The 24,736-nt window shown below is 44.5% G+C and overlaps 3 protein-coding genes across 9 annotated transcripts in view; 2 read left to right on the forward strand and 1 right to left on the reverse strand.

Annotated features, from left to right (window-relative positions):
- Positions 1–1,743: 1,743 nt before the first annotated feature.
- On the reverse strand, positions 1,744–6,109 carry ACOT13 (acyl-CoA thioesterase 13). 2 transcript variants are annotated; one of them, XM_077353006.1, is made up of 4 exons: positions 5,876–6,109; positions 4,477–4,661; positions 3,105–3,290; positions 1,744–2,629 (listed from the first exon to the last, which is right to left on the reverse strand). In XM_077353006.1, the coding sequence occupies exons 1-3, from the start codon at positions 5,957–5,959 to the stop codon at positions 3,131–3,133; spliced, it is 429 nt and encodes a 142-aa protein (XP_077209121.1). In that variant the 5' UTR covers positions 5,960–6,109; the 3' UTR covers positions 1,744–2,629; positions 3,105–3,130. The 2 variants fall into 2 exon arrangements, with proteins under 2 accessions (XP_077209121.1, XP_077209122.1); XM_077353007.1 differs by lacking the exon at positions 5,876–6,109 and adding an exon at positions 5,684–5,863.
- A 40-nt stretch (positions 6,110–6,149) lies between these two features.
- TDP2 (tyrosyl-DNA phosphodiesterase 2) lies at positions 6,150–13,456 on the forward strand. The gene is made up of 7 exons (XM_077353004.1): positions 6,150–6,544; positions 6,618–6,703; positions 7,779–7,952; positions 8,233–8,324; positions 8,830–8,948; positions 11,525–11,695; positions 12,990–13,456. Exons 1-7 carry the CDS (start codon positions 6,350–6,352, stop codon positions 13,269–13,271), a joined length of 1,119 nt encoding a protein of 372 aa, XP_077209119.1. The 5' UTR covers positions 6,150–6,349; the 3' UTR covers positions 13,272–13,456.
- A 1,830-nt stretch (positions 13,457–15,286) lies between these two features.
- Positions 15,287–24,736, forward strand: part of KIAA0319 (KIAA0319 ortholog) — a 33,899-nt gene continuing 24,449 nt past the window's right edge. For 2 of the 6 annotated variants that reach the window (XM_077353012.1, XM_077353011.1), the window contains exons 1-3: positions 15,288–15,690; positions 21,508–21,675; positions 22,999–23,741. In XM_077353012.1, the coding sequence (XP_077209127.1) occupies positions 21,627–21,675; positions 22,999–23,741 (792 nt within the window). In that variant the 5' untranslated portion in view covers positions 15,288–15,690; positions 21,508–21,626. Of the gene's footprint in view, positions 15,691–21,507; positions 21,676–22,998; positions 23,742–24,736 lie in introns of those variants that run through there. The other 4 variants (XM_077353009.1, XM_077353010.1, XM_077353013.1 and 1 more) reach the window with 3 other exon arrangements.

Genomic DNA, 24,736 nt, shown 5'->3' on the forward strand with positions numbered 1-24,736 from the left:
TATTCAAAATACAATGCCTGTCATAAAGCACTAGATGTGTTACACCAGAGAGTCTTATCAGGAAGATTTAAGAACTGGGTTAATTAACAACTGCAAGCACAAGTGAGTAAACTGGGCCTTATAGGGGAAGTAGAATGGAGCAATCACTAAAGCTAGAGCTCTGTTTATTTCATCCAAGCCTTGTGCTCAAGAACTTGGAGTTGTGGTCAATCCTGATTCTGGTTAATGATACAGTAAGAATTACTAGTTTCTAGCCCCTCCCTTTATTGCATACATCTGAGCAGAGATCACAAATATGAGAGGAAGGTGATTATAAGCTGCTTCGAGACTCCTTTGGGTAGTGAAAAGCAGGGTATGGAAACCAACTCTTAACAGATAACAGATTCTCCACGAGTCATTGATGGTCAGGTAACAAGATGCACACATGCAAAAAAGATAGTGGGACAACTAATAGGAAACAGTTTTCCAGATTCCAGCAGCATGGGCCAGAATTTGTCCAAGATAGCTCAAGATGTAACTGGTTTACAGCTTTGTTTATACATGCTTATGTCTATTGCAAGCTGCTTTGGGCTTCTACAGGAATAAAGGCAGTGTGTAAGTACTTAATTTCATTTTTGTAAATATATTTTTCTTCCTGTTTAACTCAGTTCATTTTTGACGATTCAGGACTCTTACAGATAATCTTGCCTCTTCACTCAGCTTACTTCTCTGCACTTTATGGAAATCTGAAATTATGATTCCTACCAACCATGTAACAGCCAGATATGAGCATAGAATGCCATGCAATTTAAAAAATCACACTTTAGGGATTCCAAACCAGGGGTCTGCGGCCTTTACCCTTTTGCCTAAATGGCCACAAGCTAGGAAAATGGCTGCCTCCACCCAGAGGGTTTAGGTGTAGAAATTGGGGGGTGGGGGGTAAGTTGTGGCATGGTTGAGGGAGTCCAGGCTGTCTTCACTTCCAGGGGTCCTCTAGGCCTGCAAATGTATTTCAGGGGCTCATCCACAGTCAAAAGGTTGAAAAAAGACTGTTTTAAACAAACATTGTCCATTCATGTCCTTAAAACTAAGCACATGGAAAATGTACTTATATGCACAGTCATGTAAATGCAACCAGTTTAAGACCAGGCAGAATCAGCTGGACCACAGTTAACAGATTTTAAAAATTCTCATAACCTAATGAGAGAGGCAGTTAGGATGAGAGAGTGTGACTGACAAAAGGTCTCCTTGCAAGCTTCTGGTTGTCCCAGATTCTGGACTTTTGTACCCAGACTAATACAAAAGACATGCAAAATCCCGTAGAATTAACAGTATCCTAAACCTTGCCCTCAGTTCTGAAGATCTGCAACGACACATTCAAGTCAGCTTCTCTCTGGCAATGGAGTTCCACCTGACGGCCACAATTAATATGAGCATGCTCCACACCTGAACAAAGCTCATTTCCTGTTTTGACAGCATCTAGACCAGGGGTACTCAAACTGTGACCCTCCAGATGGGAGGAGGGCCGCAGTTTGACTACCCCTGATCTAGACCATGTGACTAAAGATCTCAATAGGCAAACGGGTACAAAAGGTATTTCAGCCATAAAAGAAAGGGAAGAGATTGTACAGGAGACAAGTGAGCCACAAAGCAACCATAAAGATATTTTCTTTATACTTAAACTTTTTTTTAACCTTTCAGGGGAAATGAATAAACAAATAGCTTTTCCCTATTTTTACCTTAATGAAAAAAATACAAATATACTTGAATGGTAAATCATGCAAAGAAAATGCAGCTTTTATTTAAAAAAAAACATTTTGCTAAAAATTAACTTGTTTTCTTTCCACACTGAACTTCCTTCAGTAAAATAGATTCTCTTATTGCAGGACTTCTGACAATGGATATAAATCTTGGCAGGTCACATGACATCAGAACACCAATGAGGAAGCTGCACTAAGGAAAGTAGCTCTTTAGAAAGCAAGTGAATACAGCTTGTTGGTAGGCAGTGGGGAGCCTCCTATGAGGCTCCGGAGCCAGGAGGCTTGCCTGTACTCAAGAACCACTGGATAATGCCCTTTCAATCTGCTTTTGCACCTGGATTTTCCTGCGCAGAACAGGAAAACCTACAAAAATGCATTGAAAGAGCATTATTTAACATGTCCGGAATGGGCCCTAGTCTGAGCCAATACAATCTTTGAGTACACCAGTGATGAGGCAAATCCTTACTCCATGTGTATGCAGGAATGGACAGCCCAAGAGTATCTTCCTCAGGGCCTGAGATTTATCTACTGAGACACTCATAAATTATCCTCACAATTTTGAGGGCAGAGGATAATATTCTCGTAATACCCATGAATGCAACCATGTTCAATATTACTAAGTAAGCTTCAAGTTAAAGAGAGTTTCTGGTACATTTTAAACATTTGTTTCAGATCTCTATGAAGATCTCTATGAAGGAGCATATGCACACCATCTCCAGGAGCAATTACAAGAACAGCAGCTCAAAGCCACCACCAGCAGCAGCCTATGCCATTAATAGTTCACCCCTTCCAACAGCTGAGGGTGGTCTCCAGGTCAGACAGGAATGTTTTCATCCCTTCGCTGTCAACTCTTCTGTCCTGAAGTGCTTCACGATTCAAATTCGTGTTCACTGAAAGAGACATTTCTTAAATAAAAATATGCTAAAGCATCTTACAGCTTTATTACAACTTTCTACACCAGCCTTTCTCAACTTTTTCACCACTGAGAAACCCTTGAAACATTCTTTAAGCTTTGAGAAATCTCAGAAATGGTGCGATCATCCAGAATATGGCTGGGAAGCATAGCTGTGTACATGCCCATCTGGAGGCCCACCACTTCCCACTCCCTCCAGGCCCATCGGTCATTTGGGGAGGGGGGCCATCAACATGACCATATATGGCGATATCACCAGTTCAATGTTTATATATACACCATCCAAAAGCCCAACAGAAGTTTACAATAAAACACATTTAAAGTAACAAAATGGAATCATTAAATTGAACTGGGGCCAGACATAAAACAGGATCTAAACAGTCACCCTTCATACCCTATAGTTTCCTCCTCACCCCATGCCTGTTTGGTGTGTTTATGATGTTACTGCATACCTTTTTCTCAAAGTGGCCACTTCCTTCTAGTTGGGTCCCAGGAATTTTGTATGCCTTCCTTGGGCTATCAGCTTTCCAGTTGCCTTGTTTGTTAAATCCACAGTGGCAAATGCTAAGCTTCTACCTTGCTTTAGGACCTCTGCAGTGATCAGGATTTCATCTCCAATCTTAGCTGCTGACATATAGCTTGAAGATGGTGTGGGTTGTGTATGTGAAAAAAAAGATGTTGCACATTAAACTCACAAAGAAGAGCCAGTGTAGTGCATACAACAGAGAGGTGGACTTATACCAGAGTTCAACCCACCTTCCCTTCAGCCAAGCAGCTCACTGAATAACTGTTGGATCAGCCATTCTTAGCCTAATTTACCACACTGTTGAGGAGCAAATGGATGCCAACTTTATTGTCTTCAATAAATATTGATAGAAAGTGCCTTCCATAATGACAAATTCTAGAGGAGTAGTTAAGTTAGTCTGATGCATCTAAATAAGGCCTGTATTGTCACCTGAACAAAGCGAACGGTATAGTGGTTAGGAGCACCGACTTCTAATCTGGTGAGCCGGGTTTGATTCCCCGCTCCTCCTCCACCTGCTTCCAGCTGTGTTACCTTGGGTTCGTCACAGCACTGATAAAGCTGCTCTCACTGAGCAGTGATATCAAGGCTCTCTCAGCCTCACCTACCTCACAGGGTGTCTGTTGTGGAGAAAGGAAAGGGAAGGCGACTGTAAGCCACTTTGAGACTCCTTTGGGTAGAGAAAAGCAGCATTTAAGAACCAACTTCTTATTCTTCTTTGTGCTAACTTGTAAAAACTTATGCCAGATGATGTGGAGAGTTCAGGAAACAATATTCTGCTCATGGGTTCCACAGGGCAGTCTTGAGCAAGCTGCTTTTGGCTTCAGCTGCTGACTTGCAAATAGAAAATAATAGTGAGCAAGTTCCTAAAATACTAAGATAAGGCAGCAGTAAGTGAAGCAATTCTATTTTTTAATTAAATGCTTCAAGCTTAAATGTAACCAAAAATGATCAGCAGTGCCATCCTGTGCCTATTATTTCTATAACTGAAATAGCTCTGCATAGGACTGCACCATAACTCCAGCCAAATCAGTCACAGGGCCTCAAACAACAGATACACAAGTAAATTTGTGGCAAGCTTTGAAGCCTTAAGCACTAGGAATGAAAAATTTAAAAACTAATAGTTACTAGCAGCACCTCAGAACCATAAAAATAAAGATTTGCTCTTTTTAATAACAATAATAATTTTATTTTTATAGCCTGGTTGTCTTAAATGTGGCACACTCCAGTGAAGTTGCAAAATCAAAGCTATGTTAAATAAAAGCTGGAACTGAAATCAATCTTGCCTCTCAGGTGCATACCTAATGTTCATATCCACACTGACCCCAGGTGCTTGTCTTTCCGTGTACATCAAAGCAGCTGTTGATACGACATCTACAAGAGTTGCTGTCAGCCCTCCATGCAGTGTTCCTCCTCGGTTGGTGTGCTCATTTTCAACTTTCATTTCACAAACAACTTTCCCAGGGCTGGCAGAAAGAACAGTCATCTGGCAACAAAGACAGATGTGAATGGAAATTACTGTCTGTCAAGCCTCAGTTGGTTTTCTGTATATAATCTAACTGAAATTTCAAAGCTCACATTAATTCAAAATATTGATTTGTCTCATTGCTGCCTGGCAACAGGACTCCAAGGAAGCAATGATTAAAAATTTTTTTTTACAAACATAACATATAATACTTGAACATCCAAAAAAAGCAGCTTAGTGTTTTTGTTGATATGCTGTACATCTGATGTGAGCTCACAGGTATACACTGGAACCAGGTTATTAGTTATTGGAGCAAAGCGCCATGAATATTTCAAATGTAAACAACTAACATAAATTTGCATTCCTTTTAGTTACAGACAGCCTTCTCCTTAAGGCGTCCTCTCCATATGGTTACAGCAGAGCCATGTTTTTTTTAATGGTGGGTGTGCTTTTGAATGGCCTACCAGTGAGTGGGTAGAGTGGTTTCCCTTACTTCATTTTGAAAGCCAGGTAAGGCAGTCCGGCCCCAAAGCATATTAGGTGGAAGATGAACTATTAATCCAACTGAGTTGTGAGTTTGTCAACTGCATGTTTTGCATGTTTCTAAATGTATCAGTTGTATATTTTAAATTGTTCTAATTTTCTTCTTGGACAACCAGAATTTATGTTCTTGCAACTTGGCCACTGCATTGTTCAGCAAGGTAAGGTGGGACAATATTTTAAATAAACATGTTCCATGTAGTAAACAAATTTAATATTCAGCAACCATCAGCAGGCCATAAGGGCCCAAATACATTCCACTTGCCAATAAGTAATACAACCCACAATCTTCAGGTTCATCCCCAGATTTCAAAATTCCTCAAAAGAGGCTTAGCTTCGGGAAGTTAACGAGGAATGGTGCCTAAGGGTCTCCTTCCTCAGGCCAATTCTCGAAGTAGGTGCCACCATTTCCAAGATTTGGGATCTGGCAGAGGACCAACCCTGCCACTGGGCCGAGGACACTGAATGGAGCAGCTGCTGGACTGTCAGCATTAAGCACCTACTGGCGCGAAGATTTCTGCGCAGGAAAATCCAGCTGCAAAAGCGCGCGGGATGAGCCCCGCAGCAATCCGTGAGAGCCTCTTGCGCTCCGAGCCGACCTTGCAGCACCCAGAGTGACCTTCGGGGCCGCTCCTCCGCAGACCCCAGCCAAGGTCCCCTGGGTAGGCTGGGGTTGGGTTCCCCGCCTCGATTACCTTGCTGAGCACCCGGTCAAAGCCCGGCGAGTCCAGGAGGGACTTCACCACCTGCCGCAGGGACTGCACCGTGAGGTGGCTCATGGCCGCGGCTTTCCTCGAGGCCGGGGAGCCCCGTCTCGCCTCAGCACCGCCCGCCTTCCAGAGTCCCCGGGGATCCGAGAGACGGACGCGATGCGCGGACACTCCGCAGCCCGCCAGAGAGGTCAGCGCGGTACCAGTGCGCACGCGCAACGAGGGACGAATCCCCCAGCACGTGGCGGCCGCGAGTGATGACGTCGCCCGCCGGCGCGGAGTCTGTACAGTCTTCCCCACGAATGCGGCAGACCTCGCGTGGCTCCAGTTCCGTCAGCCTGCTGCGCCGTGTCGCGGGCTGGCGCGTTCTTGCCGGCAAGGAGGGCGCCGCTTCTTCCCGCCCCGTCCACGGTGGGAGCGGGGATTGACCCCGCGTCCCGCCCACTGAGCTGCGGAGAGATGGAGGTGGGTGGCCTCGCTGCAGGCGTGGAGCAGGAGCAGCAGTGGTCCCCGCAGGAGGAGGAGGAGGTCGAGGGAGCAGAGCAGAAGCTGGAGAAGCACCGCCGGCTCCTCTGCGCGGAGTTCGCCTCCATCACCGGCAGTGACGCGGCCGTGGCTCAGGGCTACCTGGCGAAGGCAGACTGGGACGTGCAGGTAGGCTCGCGGGGGAGCCAGCGTGGGGTTGAGTGCTTCCACCCCGCCCTACCTGTTTGCCTTTGCTTTTCAGAGGGCGCTGAATTCGTATTTCGAGCCGCCCCTCGAGGAGCAGTGCGGGGACAGGACGCCCCAGGGGCTTCCAGGGAAAGAGACCTTGTAAGTCGTGAGGTGTCTCTAGTCTGTAGCTCTGGAGGAAGAGTGCGAGGGTTTGCTGATGGGGACGAAGCAATATTTGTTTGGTTCCTGTCTTGTTTTTGTTGTAGTCTAAAAGCCTCAGGAAATATACCACACTTTGCCTTCCAAATATTAATATTTGTTGTTTCCTGGTAGTCTTACCTGAAATCCTCTTCGACTTCCCATGCACTTTTCATAGACTTGACAGAAGGGAGCCAGCCCATCATCCTTAACGGTTATTTTCATAGTTAACAGTTAATTCCAATACTCCATACTCACCTCTTTTTTGGTTCATTGGGGGGAGGGGGGAAGCATCCAAGCAGCTTTTTGGACTTGTCAGCAGCTGCTGGAAGGCTAGTGTAAGGGCTATTGCACTGGTTCTCAATCTGGGGGTCGGGACCCCATTTTGGGGTCACACGGCCCCTTCTGTGGGATCCCCAAGTTGGCTGCCATGGCGGCAGCATCATCATTGGGCATCGGTGGGTGGCAGCAGCAGGCAGTGGCAGTGGGTGGTGGCTGGCAACAGAGGAGCCATGGCAATGGCCGCCTCCACATTGCCTCAGCTGTTGTGCGCCTGTGCGTGCATGCTCACACGTGTACACTGCCTGCGCACAGGCACATGCCGCCCCCACCGCTGCAGTTGGGGTTGCTGAGTCAGAACGGTTGAGAACGGCTGGCCTATAGGGTGTTCTCTGCAAATGGAGTGTGGAGGCAGAGACCCCAGACTATTGGCTTATCCTGCAAGGGGCATAATCTTTCCCAGCCTCCAAGAAAAGATTATTTAATTCTTCATAATCCTATTGTTTGCTGCACAGTTTTGGGAACTCCCCTGTGTCTATATTTCTTCTGCAGTAAAAATATAAAAAGTTTTTCTCTCAGTGTGATTAATTGGAGGCTAGGCAAAAGAACCCTAATTAGGCCATTTGACTATCATAGTGACGTGTATTGGCTTGGGCTCCCCCCCCCCCCCAAATTCTTTTTCCTGTAGACGATGAACATGTGCTACTTGGACTACTATTTTTTATCTTTCAAAGTCTTTCTTGGATATGTTTTCTAGTGTTGACCTGACAGATAGCCCACGTGGCAGCAGTGCAGTAGCCCCAGTGAAAGAGGCAGGGCTTGGCCTGAAAGAGGATGACAGCACACTTTCCTTAATTTCTTGGAACATAGATGGCCTGGATTCGAGCAATCTGCATGAAAGGGCACGTGGAGTCTGCTCTTATTTAGCTTTGTAAGTACCTCCACCAACAATTCCATGGTGACTTATTAGGCTACTTCTGTTAAAGATCACTGGGATACCTAGCACTTCATACTAGGCTGGATGCTTTCCTTAGAGAGCGCTATCTAAACAACAGCCTTTGAAGCCTGTTAACTTCACTAGACTTAGAAGGCCATAATTCTGCATTATTCGTTTTGTTCATCATTGGGGCTATCTTACTGTGTGGTCACAGTTACTTCTTAATGTTACCATCTATTACATGCATTGGATTTGTAAATGTCTTTTCATTTAGGTACAGCCCAGATGTGGTATTTTTACAAGAAGTTGTTCCTCCGTATCTCAGCTATCTACAAAAGAGAGCTGTTAGTTACACAATTATACCAGGTAAAATGAGTTACTCATAGTTATACATTCACAGGGGGTTGGGGGGGGGTCTTATGTCTTGCCCTGATGCAGTTGTAATAATTTAAACACTACCTTTTTGCATTACTGTGTGGTGTTGCAGTTGGTGTAAGTACTAGGAGATCTAAGGAAATTCACTGGGGACATTGGCGGTCATTCTCTCTCAGCCAGAACTGTAAATTCCTGTCCTGAGTATCATTGAAACACTTTGGAAGTCAGTAATTTTCTGCACTTTCTTGGTCTTAACTTTTTAACTTTTTTGTTGTTGTTGCTTAGTCAGCAGTCTCTTCTTCCCAAAGGATGAGTTTTGAAAGAACTGTAGTGGATGTGTCATTTCCCTGTGTGCTAACTGTCTTGTGGATAGAAGATAAAGTCTGTGGATGTTTGAAAATGCATAACATGAAATAAGGCTGCCTTCTATCCTGTGTGATTTCTGCAAGAAATTGTTGCTGACATTTCCTTTATCCATGTATATGTGTCTCTCTAGGTAACACTGAAGCTTATTTTACTGCCATAATGTTAAAAAAATCAAGAGTAAGAGTATTAGAACATGAAATAATACCTTTTCCAACAACCTCTATGATGAGAAATTTGTTAGCAGTACATGTGAGTGAGCTGTTGAATGTTGTATGTCTAATTCACAGAAAAAATTAATTTGCTGTTCAAAAGTTAAAAGTATAAACTATATCTCACAATTAGAAATGGCGTGCATTTCTTTGCATACTCGTATGAAAGGGAAACATGGCCTGTTAACGACATTGGTGGGGATAATTATTATTGCCTTTAATTAGATCTGGCAGTGTGTTAAGCAGTTGCTGGTTCTGCTCTTAATCGATAGATTTGCACAGTGTTAGAACTCTAGTGTAGGATTTGGGGGCGGGGTGTGCTGAAAAAAGTGAGAACTTACTATCATTAATACATTTAATTATTAAGATGGCAAGATCTGTAGAAAATGACTAGACCCTGGGACTGTAAGCAGCCTAGACAGAACTTTTTACAAAACTGGAAAAGCTCCATGATTGCAGAAGAATGTGAAAAAGTATATTATGGCCCATTCTCCATCCCCAGTAACAAAAAAGGGGCTTTAAGAAAGTATACTTCAGTGGCTATTGAGAGGATTGCTAGGCAAATACAATATTTCCCACCTTCAAGGTGCCTGTCAGTAAGAGGCAGGCTAGTGGGACAGGGTCCTTTTCAGGGTTATTTTGGTCTCTCTCTCCCCCCCCCCCCCCACAAAGGAAAGACTCGTCCAGACCATGCCTGGCAGCACCTGGGCTGACAATCCTGACAGCTCTTATCATCAGGCCTCATGTGAATGCTACTGTGATGCAGTGACAAGAACATCAGACCAGAATCCGGGAGGCTCTGGTTCTATACCCTGCTTTGCCATGAGTGGGTGACTTTAAGCCAGTCATTTACTGCAGGAGTAGTCAACCTGTGGTCCTCCATATGTTCATGGACTACAAGTCCCATGAGCCCCTGCCAGAGTTTGCTGGCAGGGGCTCATGAGAATTGTAGTCCATGAACATTGGGAGGATCACAGGTTGACTACCCCTGATTTACTCAGTGGAGCTCTCCTCCCATGGTTATTGCAAAGATAAAATTGAGGAGAGTAGAACAACAAACTGCTTCGGGTTCCCATTGAGGAGAAAGGCAGGATGTAAAAAAGGTAAACATGAAAGCTCAAGACTGGAGGGGATGCAGGTTGGTGAATGGGAAAGAAATAAGGAATCAGGGAGAAGGACAAGGATATGAGAGTGGCCAGTAGAAAGGAAAAAGGAACTAATCTGGGGACGTGCATACAGGAGAAAAATGAGGTCCAGCCCACAAGTCCTTCTTTGTCCTTTGCTTCCTCAATAAACAGTAAAGAACCTAGACTAAATCAGGCCATTGGTCTATCGAGATCAGTATGGTCTACTCAAACTGGCAGCCATTCTCCATGGTCTTCACCATTGCTTGCTAACTGGAGATGTCTGGTATTGAAGCCGGAACGTTCTGCATGCCAAGCAACTGAGCCATAGCCCCTCCCTTACACATAACATAAGAACTCTGAATTCCAGGTATAAATATATGTGCTTATTTAGTATACTAGGGATAAAGCCCATTGCATTCTGGAATACAGCGGTTACTAGATTGGGAGAGGGGAAGTTGGAAGAACTTTGCAGATGGCCTCTCCCTCCCCCCAGGACCTGGAAAGGCTGGAGGCCCCCAGGCAGGGAACTCACCAGCAGGGGCAGCTGTCACGCAGCAGGAACCTGCAGCTTCAGAGGGAACTGGAAAGATGGGGGTGGGGGATGGAAGGCTGGCCGCTGGACAGACAAACTGGTTGGAGGAGGAGGCACTCATGGGTGTTAAGTGCTGAGCACTTAAGCCATGAGACCAGCTCCTCCTCCTAGGCCTTACCAGAAATATTTAAGTGGAACAGATCTGTATCTTGCTCGCTTTTCAAGGAGCTCCGGATAGCTTACATCCTTCTTCTCTTTTGCTTTATTTTTACAACTTTTCTAGAAAGTAGCTTAGCCTAAGAATTCATTAGCTCTTTAGTAATATTTTCTTTTTGGTCCCTAGTAAGTCACTAACCAAAATAGTCTTTAAAAAAAAAAGCTAAACCTTTAACCACGTTGTTGTGCCACCGATTTAAAAGTTGCATCCTGAATTCATTAGCTGACCTGCTAGTTGATTCATCTATTGTTAAACCAAATCCAAACCGGATCTGGATAGCTCAGGCAAACCCGATTCCATCAGAGTTCAGACGCTAACTAGGATCGGCCCTGGCTTGCACTTTGAAGGGTGATCTCCAAGGAACACCAGGGCCATTATGCAGGGACAAGCAATGGCAAACCACCTCCAAACATCCCTTGCTTGGCTGCCAGACATCCTGGCTATGTAACATACACCTCATGTGATAAATAATAAATTCCAGTTTGCAAGACATGCCTCTTTTTATTTTAACATTAACTGCGATGGGCAAAGCATGGGGGGAGAAGGATCCAGAACTGACATGGTGTGGACCCAAGGGTTTGCAGTGTAAGGAACTTGGAGAGCATAAAAGTGAAGAAGGTTCAGGGTAGAGCTTGATGCAAAAGAGACTTTTTAGTTAGATCAGAGATAGGTGAGAGTGTTCTTTCACAGCTTTGTGCAAGTAATGCAGCTTTGCTCTGTGTATTTTGTCCCTCTAACAGGCAACCGTTTCTGGCAATGAGCTTTGCTTTATGACTTCTCATCTGGAGAGCACCAGGACTCATGCCAAAGAGCGTTTAAACCAGTTGAAGCTGGTGCTGGAGAAAATGAGTGTGGTACCAGCATCGACTACTGTGATATTTGGAGGAGATACAAATCTGAGAGATGAAGAGGTGAACTGCAGCAGATTTCTTTTTATATTCCTTTTTAAATATTATATATTCCTTTATTCCAGTGTAAGAGGTGAGTTTTACATAGTAGATTCCTCTCCCATAAATTTATTGAATAACTCAGTTTAGAGTCTCTAAATATTCATAGGGAGGGATATAAATGGTTGGGGAAATCCAGCTGGTGTAGTGGTTAAGAGCATAGTACTCTAAGCTGGGGAACTGGGTTTTTGATTCCCCACTCCTCCACATACAGCCAGCTGGGTGACCTTGTGTTGGTCATAGTTCTCTCAGAGCTGTTCCTACAGAGCAGTTCTCTTAGATCTCTCTTAGCCTCACCTACCTCACAGGGGAGAGGAATGTGGGGAGAGGAAAGGAAAGATGATTGTAAGCCGTTTTGGGACGCCTTCAGCAGGTTATAAAAAACCCAGTTCTTCCCTATAGTAGTATGAGTTCCAGGGCTAAATAATACTTAGCATTTTAATCCTGCTCTTCTGCCAAAGAACTCAAGGTAGTGCCCTATCCACTTCGTTCTCATAGCAGTGCTGTGAAGTGAATTACAAAGAATGACTGGTCGGTGAGTCATTTGCTATGAGTGAGGATTTGCACTTGGGCATCCCAGATAGCCTCATGCTCTTACCTTTACACTGCTCTGGCTTCCTTCTGCCCACATAACTTCTGTGTGCTGGAGGCATTGGAGATATTCATGGCCAGGTGAACAAGGAAGAGTTTATTGACCCTTGAGCATGAGCAGTACAAGACAACATGCTGTTATTTTGATCTCTCCCTGTCCATTACTAGAGTATTCAGATGGGTAGATTGGGTAAAGTGATTCATTGCCTTGTGGCACACATTGAGTCCTGTTCTCACCATGTGTTGCAGAATAGCAGAAATACTTTCCAGACACTGGCAGGGGTTCGTGGTTATTGTAGTCCATAGACCTCTGGAGACCCACAGTTTGGCCACCCCTGCCTTATGGGATCCACTTGAATACCATCCTGCAGTCTAGCCACAAATGTGACAAAATGGATAGACTGTGTGATGCATTATTAAAAATTCTGTCTACTTTCACAGACACCCTTTCTTCCATGGTGGTGTTCAAGGTTGTGTACCAGGAAGTATTTGGCAGTTGACCAGTGAGGCACTGATCAGACTCCATTCTGCTTTAATCCAGTGAGGTTCCTACATGATGCACCTTCAGATCACGCTCTGGGACTGATTTGTTATTGTTAATCATTCCTGTTGACAGTGTGTTTTAAAAAGTTCCAATATTAATGCTTTCCACTTCTCTCTTCATCAGGTTGCTAAACTAGGTGGCCTACCTAGCAACATTCTGGATGTCTGGGAATTCTTGGGCAAGCCAGAACATTGTCACTACACATGGGACACAAGCCAAAACACGAACTTGAAGGCGCCTTACAAGTGCAGGTTACGGTTTGACCGCCTGCTTCTTCGAGCTGCTTCGACTGGTGGGCAAATCATTCCCCAGAGTTTGGATTTAATTGGACTGGAGAAACTGGATTGTGGCAAATTTCCAAGTGACCACTGGGGACTGTTGTGCAATTTTGATGTAGTATTATAAGAAAAAGCCCTTTAGACTAGAGGACAATTTTAAGTTGCTTTTTAAAGACACCTGTCTAACACTCCTTGGTTTTGACCGCATTGGTATTAGGATTTTTTTATTTATTTTGCTCTGTGCGGTCATTAACAGTTTTTTTTCACCCTTTTAAGCAAACTCTCCAATAAATGTTCAGTTGCCCTACCATATATTCTTACTTTCTATGTACATTTTAAAAATTAAAATTAATGCCTGCGAATGCAGAAATATAAAGGCCATTCAGGATGTTTTATACAGTACTCAAAACAGAATAAATCATCTAAATCTATACATTTTAAATAACTGTATACAATGATAAATAAATGCCAATAGTCAGGATTCTTTTAAACGACTTGACTTTAGTTGATATATAAAAACCATGAATCATTGTTTACACAAGCTGGTAACCGTAGAACTGTTGGGTATATCGCTTGAAGTGTCAGTGGGGAAAAAAAGAGCTGTCCATTTAGGCTAAGACCATGTCATTCCTACAATTACAATGCCTTGAGTCCACTAGCATCTCTAAGATCAATAAAGTTTTATCCAAGATACAAGCTTTTGTGTGCATGCACACTTCCTCAGATACAATGAAATGGGGATTACGAGTCCATATAGGGGATGAGCAGTAAATTAACGCACAGCATAATTAAGATATTTTACAGATTCAAGGACCAAGCAGAAATAATAAGCTTGGTTTATAAGGTTACCACTTATTTGAGTCACATTCCGGGGAGAAACCTAGTGGCCAGATGTATCTCTAATTTGGAAATAAGAGTAATTAACTGAAACCCAGCCATGATGCTCCATCCATTTCTCAAGCATGGAGGAATCTTTACAGTATCTTCTTCCTTGAAGTGGGGTGATTGGCTGAAATGATCAGCATTAAGATAGAAAACTATATGCTTACTATGTATGTATTTCCGTCACTGTATTTCCCTCTGGAATTTTAACCCAAGGCTTTGCAGGGGTAGTCAGACTGTGGCCCTCCAGATGCCCATGGACTACAATTCCCATGAGCCCCTGCCAGCATTTGCTGGCAGGACTCATGGGAATTGTAGTCCATGGACATCTGGAGGGCTGCAGTTTGACTACCCCTGCTTTATAGCATAGTCTCAATAAAATCAATGCATACTAATGCCTCCACTGACCAAATGCGTTTCGGTGTTACCGCCTTTATCAGCAGTCAGGCATCCGATAAAGCCAGCCTACTTTAAATTTACTTTAAATAAATACAAAAACTGTCTATCCAGTTACTTCCTTCACACAAAATGATATACTACAAAATTTGTAGAGGACACTGTAGGCCTGAATCAATTCTGTGGACAGGAAGGCCGGATAAAACTATTTGAGGCCTCAAAGCAGGCCCTGGTCAAGGTAGGCACCTTCAGTGTCCAGTAAGTGCCTTGTAGGAAGCACAGAAGCCATCATAGTCCAGGGTGGCTTCAGGCAGTGATAGCTTTAGGTCTTCCTCTGCAAAAGAACAGACAGTTCAGAGGGTCACTGCCTGGTAGTGTGGCAGAGCAGTTTAACTAGCCTTGGAAGAGACAGAGTCCCTGGTGAGGCCTGTCTGATGATAAGCAGCCCTCCTATTGTTTAGTTTGCCTCTTGGGAACTGGCAGGCTAGTGTGGGTGGACTCACCTGTGTGAAAGGAAACAGCTGGTGGGATAGTCTGCAAGCCGCCCTATATGCACCTGCAACCACTAAGGAGAATTTAAACCACACTCTGAAGCTGTAAAACCACGAGTCATTGCTTATAACTTGTTTATTGGACTGCCATTGTCGATTCTCTTTTTGGCTTGCATCCATCTCGTTCGGTTTGAAGGTCTCTTTGGCTGGAGATCACCCATTCATTACAAGTTGATCTCCTGACACATCAGTTCCCCTGGAGAAAATGGCTGCTTTGGAGGGTGGGATTAAATCCTGCTGAGATCCTGCCTTCCTCAGGCTTCCTTCCTCCCCCCCCCCCCCAAATTCTCCAGGTAATTCCCAACCCTACACTTGACCACCCTCTCCCTTCCCCATCCCCTCCCTCAGGCAGGCCTTCAAGGCGACGCCCCCCTGTCCCAGTCATAAATGTCTCCTCTCCTTCACCCAGGGGGCGCAGCTCGGTCCTCGCCCGCTGGCGGCGGGTTGTGGATTAAGCGCAGGGAGGGCGGCTTCTACCTGCACGGAGGATGCGCGCTGGCGGGGAAGAAAGCGTCGGCAAAGCTCGCTTTCGCTCCCCCCCCCCTGGAAAGCAGCAAGATCGAGATCGCCTGTCGGGCCCACCCCCACCTTTCACCCTGGACAAAAAGGTTCCCTCCGTCTTGCTAGTCGCCGGGGAGGACGGGAGAAAGCAGATGGAAGCGCCCGCGGTCCTCACTGACGTCGCCTAATTACCCCCCCCCCCCCCGCAATCGCCAGGTAAGGAAAATCGGCGCCGGCCCCGCTCGCCTCTGGCCGACTGCTGACCGCTTTCTGATGCATGCGGTGCCAGCCAGCTATGGCTTGATGTTATCAAGGGGGGGGGGGTGTCTGTGTGTGCTGGATCCGGCGGTCGCAGGAGGATGCATTGGATTTCTCTCTCTCTTGTTGTTGTGGATCCTGGCATAGATGCGTGTGAGATCCGACTTTCGCCAACCCTTGAAGCGGCTTGTATATTCCTATGGCTGGTGTGGGGAGATGCATTTATTCTGTGCCTGCCTAGCCAAGGAGCAATTCGCACAACGCCTTTGCTGTGGCTCGTTAATGAGGATAAAAGTAATACCGTCCCCATGTTCTGTGTACCCTTCCCTTTCCCCACTGGCATTATGTACCCCGCCCTGACATATCGCAGCGGGGTGCTGTATATAACTTGCATACATAAAAAAATAAATAACATAAAAAGTAATAGATTCAAATGGGTAGCTGTGTTAGTCTGAAGTAGCACAATAAAATCAGAGTCCAGTGGCACCTTTAAGACCAACAAAGATTTATTCAGGGTGTGAGCTTTGAAGTGCAAGCACACTTTGTCAAACTATGATCTTCTTACATGTAAAGGTGCTACTAGATTTTATAAAAAGTAATAAAGGTAAAGGTATCCCCTGTGCAAGCACCGAGTCATGTCTGACCCTTGGGGTGACGCCCTCTAGCGTTTTCATGGCAGACTCAATACGGGGTGGTTTGCCAGTGCCTTCCCCAGTCATGACCGTTTACCCCCCAGCAAGCTCGGTACTCATTTTACCGACCTCGGAAGGATGGAAGGCTGAGTCAACCTTGAGCCGGCTGCTGGGATTGAACTCCCAGCCTCATGGGCAAAGCTTTCAGACGGCTGCCTTACCACTCTGCACCACAAGAGGCTCTTATAAAAAGTAATAGTAATCATTAATAAAGTTAGTTTTATAGCCCACCCTTCCTGGTTGGTGTCAGGCCTTAGCACAATGTTGATGGAGCCCTAAATGTGTGCTGTGTACATCCCCCCCCCCCTCACCAAAATTTCTGTTGATTATTTGGAAGGGAGGCGGGAAATAAGATTGGCGAACCATTGTCTGTTGTGTGTCCCTCCTGCCACGAGGTGATATGCAGGCAGCCCTCCCCTACCTGTTTTCACCTTGTTCCCTCTCCTGCTCAACAACAGGATGCAGAAGTTACAAAAAGGCTGGCTAGAAATGCTTGTTTCATTAAAATACGGTTTTAGAAGGGATTGAGGCACTGAGTAGCATTTCCCCTAGATATCTGCAGCCTTCAGTTCCAAAAGGTTTCTTGTTTGCAGATTGTCATCTCCCCATTTTTTACTTGGTTCAGGGTGCTCATGGGGAACATTGGGTTTGAATCCCAGTCTGTCAGCATTGATTTCCAGAGGAAACAGGAATTCGTTATGATCCTTAAATTGCATGTTGTAGTGCAGTAAAACCTCTGGGTATAAATGGGTGTGTTGGTCTGAAGCAGCACAATAAAACAAAATCAGATTCCTATATTCCCACTGTCATGATGGTCAGGTCATAGTCTGAGGAAGAGTGCTTGCACTCGAAAGCTCACGCCTTGAATAAATCTTTGTTGGTCATAAAGGTGCCGCTGGACTCTGATTTTGTTTTATTGGGTATAAATGTGTTGGCAGAGTTTAAATATGTGAAGCACCAAGTTGTTTAAAAGAATAAAATAAATTTATTTATTTTATTCTTTTAAAGAAACAAACTTTGCATAGAAAGAGGCAAGAGAGCCTAACTGTCCAGTTTTCTGTTCTGGAGGCAAGCAGGGAGGAAGTGTGTTCAAACGAACAGGAAGTCTCCAAAGAGCCAATCAAGGCACTGGACAAGATTATTTGAAAAACTTCAGGAAGCCCCCAGTCTTACTATGCTAAATAAACATTTCCTCCAATGCCCCCTGCAGGACATTCTCCATATTCTGTTCAATCATGCACACTACGGATCTTGCATATTCCAACATCATGTACATTGTTTTTTAAAACTGCTCTGTTCAAATTTGCAGACAGCGTTAACAATGTAAATACTGCATCCACACTAAAAGTAATTTGAGCCTAGCTTTTGAATCATTGCTACTTATACTGCCTCTAGATAAGGTGGTGGTGTGGAATTAAAGCACTCTGATCCATCTAGTGTAAAAGAAGTCTCTCATATTTAAGAAAACAAGGGGAGATCAAAAGTGTCTGTTGATCGGTTGAAACAAGAGTGTCACTCCAGTCCAGTGGCTCCTTATTGGGGCTGGGTTTCTGATGCCCCCTGGAGTTTATCTGTCCATGAGGTTTCTCTGTTGGGGTCACAGGCTCTTGGAGTGCAAAAGAATATACTTCAGGACTGTTTCTTCCATTATAATGAATGTTTTGGTTTCAAATTACATTTTCCTTCAGATTCCAAACACAACATTAAAGTACCTGACAATTCAGTTTCCTAAAGGATCTGTAATCGCTGACTTACCGAGACTGAAATAATTAGTCCCCCAAGCCAGCTTGGAATCTGAAGAAGAATGTAATTCGAACTCAGAACAATAATCTAGGTAATTTGTCATTTGACCTACAAATCTGGGAATAAAGATGTGGTCATTGAGCCTACTTTTGCTTCAATCAGATCACTGTTTGAATTATACTATTTGCATACATAGACCGTTTTGTACTTCAGTTCATATGCTATATATTCTTGTGATTGTTGTGTTATTACAGTTTTACCAACTGAGAAGAGAAAAACCTGTCAGCTGTACAAGAAATGTTCTTTGTGTTTCTTATCAGTAACTGAATTAATATTTCAAGAAAAATAATAACTATCCAAGTGAAAAACAGACTGATTTAACCAATACAGCAACACTGTCTCAAAACAAAACTTCCCTGCTGACTCTGCCTGGGATCCTGTGAAATGTAAAATGTAAAAGGCTATTTATTCTTATAATAAAGGATATTAATTTAAATCACAAACCCAATTCAATTTTTACAACAAACACAGTTTATCCTTTTCTCATACTCTTCCAGGCTCTTCCCTAGCATCTCTCAGTGCAGCCTTCCCGTTCTCTTCGGTCTGCAGACACCCATCCTGCCCGCTGCTCTCTTTCCCCCCCCCCACCCCGGTGCTCCCCCAGTCCCTGACAGTCCATGCCAGTCATCGCCCCGGATTCCTTCTCTCATGCTAACATGAATTATGTTTGAATCTAAGAATTATGCTGTTTGCAATGCGGCGGGGGGTGGGGGGTGGGCTGCCACCTTCGCTTGGCAGGGAATGGAGGGGTGGGAGCGGGGGTGGGACATAGGCTAAAAGTGTGTTTCCACCTCCAAACCTTCCCACTGTTGGGGGGGGGGGCTGTTTGCTGGGGGAATTGCACTTTTCCGGGTGGTGAATCCAGTTTTTGGGATTCCCCCTGTCACAGCTTAAAATGGCGGATATAGTGAGCCAGTCGGTGGAGATAGGCCGGAATACCTTCAGCAGCTGGCACATTGCATTCGATGCATGCAGAAATGCCCTCAGAGTTCTAGGACACAGGGTATGGATGCTCCAAGCACCAGCTCTATTATGGTCCACCTGTGTACCTCTAGGGAGCATCTGGCTGGCAACTGGACTCGATGGAGATTTGATCTGATCCAGCAGGGCAATTGGAAATTACATCTTGGAAGCAAAACAAACTTAAATCCTGTTGGAGCCAATGGACCTATGGGTGCTTATGGTTTCCTCAGTATTGTAACTTCTGTAGCCCCAGGAAGAGTCATAAAATGTATAAGATCCTTATAATTTTAATATTTAATTTTAACAGGTGTAATTGCTTTCCTTGAGTGTGGGCATTTTGTAGCATGTAGCAAAGGGAAATTATTGTTGTAGTCTACTGAATCTCAACTAATACAAGCCTCGGTTCTTCCTCGTTTCCAAATCAGACATATGAAATTTACACAGGATGATATTTGTTTAAAAATCAACCTGCAATGTTGTTATTTATAATCACCAAGAGAAATTAAAATGTAAGAAACTGACGTTCCTGCTGCTTTCAGAAATAATCTGTCAATTAAGATGAGTGGTTGCCAAAATGAATCATTAGCTACTTCAGAATATGAATCTGTGTATCGTATAATGCTTAACTGTGTTCCAAAATTATCCCCCCCAGGTTTCCTCGGAGAACACAATCCAGATTGTAATTGTATGGGGGGGGGGGGCTGGGGCAGGCAGTTATTCAGGCCTTGTCATCAGGGTATCATCTGGACAATGTTGAGCTCCAAATTTGGAAATTAGGGCCGGAGGGGAAAAAAGCTTTGTTCTGATTTTTTAAAAAGAAGACGCTCTGATTGCTGAGCTGAATTCTGAGCCAAGCCGAGGGGAGTACATAAAAATGGGATTTTCTCCAACTTCAGGGCTTTCTGCGATGCATATGTCAAGAATGCTTTTGGCAGTCTTTGAGTGCAGGTTATTATTCCTGACGATCAGTTGTCTGTTACGATATGTATTAAATGACGCTTAGATATTTCAAGTTGGGCTGCTGAAGGAGGAGGCTGCCTCCAACCAAGAGGTCTAGGATCCGCTTACTGTGTGAAACAGTGTAAATCTTTTTCATAACAGCATTTGAATGTCTCAGTTGAGACCTTGTTTGTTGTCGTTAAGGGTGGTTGGCTCTTGGTGTGCCGCCCCTTTGGAACCTTTCTGCCTACAGATCTCCTGTGATATTCATGGAAGTTTCAGGACTTTTTGTTTATTGTATGAATGGCTGTCATATCTGCTGTCCCCAAGCGCCCTTTTTTTGTTGTTCGCATAACCTGGCAATGGAGAATTTGGGGCATATTTTATAGGCTGGGAGTTCATCGAGAATGAAATGCCATTAAGAATCCTTTTCTCTGAGTAGCTCGGTTTGTTGGGGGTTTTTTTGTCCAAGAATTATTGATCTCTGTTCTGTTTGGCTGATAATGTTCTGTGAAACGAAGCACTGGCATGGGATAATGACATGAGCCCTTCAGTGTTCCTGAATAGGACATCTGAGAATCTAGGTACTTAACCCAGAATACCATTTTCAGGGTTTTTTTTGTATACTGCTGCTGGTGATTTCATTCAAAGGTCACTTTGCATAGGACTCTTCTCTAAGGCTGGGATCGTCTAGGCCAGGGGTAGTCATTTGCTGGCAGGGGCTCATGGGAATTGTAGTCCATGAACATCTGGAGGACCACAGATTGACTACCCCTAGTCTAGGCTATCCTTACCCAGCGTATCATCCAAAATATCATCCAGGGATTGTCCAGGCTTATCCCTAAGGAGGTTTAGCCCTGGTCGGTACTTAGATGGAAAACTCCCAAGGAAGTCCAAGTCTCCAAGGAGAGGCAGTCAATGGCAAAATCGCCTCTAAATGTTTTTTCCTTGAAAACCTTAGGGGGTTCCTATAAGGGAGATGTGACTCAATGGCACCTTTACGGTTGCCAGGTCTGGTTTGGAGACCTGTAGACTTTGGTGGTGGAGTGTGAATAGGACGAGTTTGGGGGAAGGAAGGAACTTCAGTGGGTATAATGCCATACAGTCCGTGTTCTAATGAGCCATTTTCTCATGCCTGTTGCCTCGAGATAAGCTATGCTTCTGGGGGGGGGGGCAGATTCCACCTGGAGGCTGGCATCTCTAGGCACTTTCCATGGCCAGGGATCTAAAAAGAAAGACCAACTATGTCAATTTTTGCCATTTTTGCCACTTTCATCTTCTCTAACCATATACTCATCCTATCCTGTCCCTTGCTATGTGACATTCCAATTAACATTCATGCCAGCTCTCTCTCTCTCTTTTTCCCTGCTGATTGCAGGAGGCGGCCAACTGGATATCAAAGAGTATCAGGAGAAGCCTGCAGCACCGTTCAGGTTGTGGAGTCTCTAGAAGGTGGAGTCTTTGAAAGTGGAGTTGGCATTGTCCGCTTTAGGAAGAATGGACCTCGGATTAGGATTCCTCTGCTTGCTCTTGCAGATTTTAAGAGGTGAATTCTCAGTATTACTTTTATTTGTTTATGACAGATTACTAACTTCTAACACCAGCAAGTTTTTGAACAAAGTGCATAGAGAGGGGAGTGCGTATGAATGTGTGCTGGCCCTTTTCCTGCCAGCTTGTGAGCACATGACTGAAGTACATGTGTGTTGGGGTTACCAACCTCCAGGTGGTGGCTGGAGCTCTCCTGCTATTACAGCTGTTCTCCAGGTGATAAAGACCAGTTCACCTGGAGGAAAGGGCCATTTTGGAAGGTGAACTCTATGGAATTATCCCCTATTTAAGGTCTTTCCCTCCTAAAACCCCTTAACCACCTGAAAAAACGAAAAAAAATCTAGCAGCCCTAATGTGTATAGGCTCTCTGGACCCATGGTCAAGAATGGGAAGGAGCCCTGCTCTACTTCTGCTTCTGAGTTTCTTCTTCTTTTTCCACTTTCTCTTTTGATATAGAGGGGCCTATGCCCAGTAACAGACTATGTTCTCTCTAATGGGACATACATCTTTTTTGTAAACTTATTTTTAATTACACACAATCAACAGACAATCCCCATCAATTCTTGATCCCTTTCGTAATAATCCCTAATATAGAATTTCCTTTTTTTTTCATGGCTGCAGCACAGTGGTTTGACACTTTCATTGAGCTATCCCCTACAACCCCAAGATCTTTTCACCTCTCAGTCTCAGCAAGTTCAGATCTCATTAGCTTATACTTAAAAGTTGGGATATTTTGTCCCAGTGCATATTACGCTTACCAACACTGAACTTCATTTGCCACATTGTCGGCCACTCACCCAGTTTGTGGAGATCCCCATGGAGCTCTTCACAGTCAGTCTTGGTTTTTACCATCCTGAATAATTTTGTGTCACCTGCAAACATGGCGATTTGCACTACACACCCCTGGTTCCAGATCCTTAGGATCCTTATTTAAAGCCCTGTGGCACCATCAAGACCAACAAAGTTTTATTCAAGGTATGAGCTTTTGTGTACACACACACATTGTCAATGCACACCAAAACTCATACCTTGGATAAAACTGTATTGGTCTTAAAGGACTCAAACTTTGTTCTGCTGCTTCAAACCAACATGTCAACTTGCCTGAATCTATCTTTAGAATCCTTTTGTTAGTCACACTTAGTGAATTCTAAGCTGTAAATTACTCAAGATATTTAATGGGCAAGGTGTGTAATCAAGCGATATTTAAACTGAACAAATATTTTAATTTGATGGAGGCAGTTTTCTTAAGATAATGACTCTTTGGGGGGGGGGCAGTGCCCTGTTGATCTTACCTTCCTGACTCTCTTGCCTATTGTTTCAGGGTGTTTCTGCCAACAGTGCAGGGAAGGTGCCAAGTACTCAGACGCAATAATATCTCCCAGTTTAGAAACAACCAAAATCATGCGGGTCCCCCATGCTGTGTCAATGGCAGACTGCACGGCAGCCTGTTGCGATCTTTTTGACTGTGACTTGTCCTGGATGTTTGAACAGCACTGCTATATTGTCAATTGTCAACACAAAGGAAACTGTGAGCCCAAGAAAATGGAAAATGTGAAGTCCTATTTGACCTTTGTGCTGAGGCCTTTCCAGAGGTCGGCAGCGTTGCTGGGGTTTCAGCAGCTGCCCTCAAACGTGCTTCCATCTCTGGCAGTGCAGGATGACCCCTCCGAGGAAGTGCGTAGCCTGAAGGAATTGGCTTTCCTGAGCAACGAGCGTAGCCTTGGAGAGGTGCCTGACTACGCAGATGAATATGGGGACGCAGAACAGAATCCCTTTCAGCTGAACATCAAGAAAGATAACGTTGACTATGCTGACTGGGGTCTAACAGTCACCACCGAAAACGGCTTCAATTCTTCAGGAGGCCAACATGAAGAGCTGGGGGGAAATGATGGGGAGAAAGTTAATTTGAAAAGTCCCCCTAATAAAAGTGGATCTGAGGTGAAATCTGTCACTGAATATCCCAGAGAGCTGCCTGTAGGAACGTTGGGCCCAGTAAAGAAAGCAGCTACAAGCAATTTCGATTTTCAGCCACCTAAAGACGCTAATAGCTCCTGGGAGGAAACCGTAAGTGTTACGTCTTGGGGAGCTGGGTTGGATTGGTGGGGTGGGAGCTGGGCCTGGGCCTGGGCATCGGTTTGCATCCTGCTGTGGGCCTAAGTAGAATGGAATATTTTCCTTCACCTACTGCTCCTAATGGTGAGAGATACATACATATTTTTAATTGAATGTTATAATTATAAACTGTATTTTTAAATGTTTTTATGTTTACTGCCTTGTGGACCTGATTGGGTGGAAAGCTGGCATAACAATGTTTAAAACAAAAAAACAAACCAACAATAATAATAGAAGAGAAAGTTCCATGAAACCCTGGTTGAGAAAGCCTAGGTTAAACACTCTCCCCCTTGCTGCCTTTCCCCAGTTGGCCTATGAATCAACCAAAACTCACACATGGAGGATTCTGATCATGAATCTATTGCATCTAGCTTGGTCTTGAGAAAACCAGCTTTCATTTATTATTCAGAGCTTGTTTCCAGTGCTTATGCTTGAAGATGCAAGTTTGCATAGATGATGGAAAACAGTACTTAGCCCTGAAGGTATTGCTGTGAACTCTTCAATGACAGCTACCAAAGACGTTCTGTCAAATATTGTAGGCCAGTATGAAGTAGTCTGGATTCTGCTTTGTGCTTGTCTCATTTAAAGACATTCACCCCCCCCCCTCCAAATTACAAGAAAGCAGGGGTGGGCATGTTTGAATATAGAGATGCTTGAAGCAGGGATAGGTTTGCCAGCTTGCAGGTGGCATCTAGAGACTTCCCACTGTTACAGCTATCTGCAGGCCACCCAAAGCAGTTCCCCTGGAGAAAATGGCTGCTTTGGAGGGTGGGACTGTATGACATTATACCCCTGCTGATGTCCTTCCTCTTCTCACACTCCACCTTCTCCAGTCTCCACCCCTACAGTCCCCAGATATTTCCCACTTCTGACCTGGAAGCGCTAAGCATGGCTGATAGTAGAGGAGACACAGCAAGTTTCGAAAGATACCTTGCCAGGCAAGTGGA

This window comes from Paroedura picta, chromosome 9, assembly GCF_049243985.1.
Source record: "Paroedura picta isolate Pp20150507F chromosome 9, Ppicta_v3.0, whole genome shotgun sequence".
Classification (NCBI taxonomy): Eukaryota; Metazoa; Chordata; class Lepidosauria; order Squamata; family Gekkonidae; genus Paroedura; species Paroedura picta.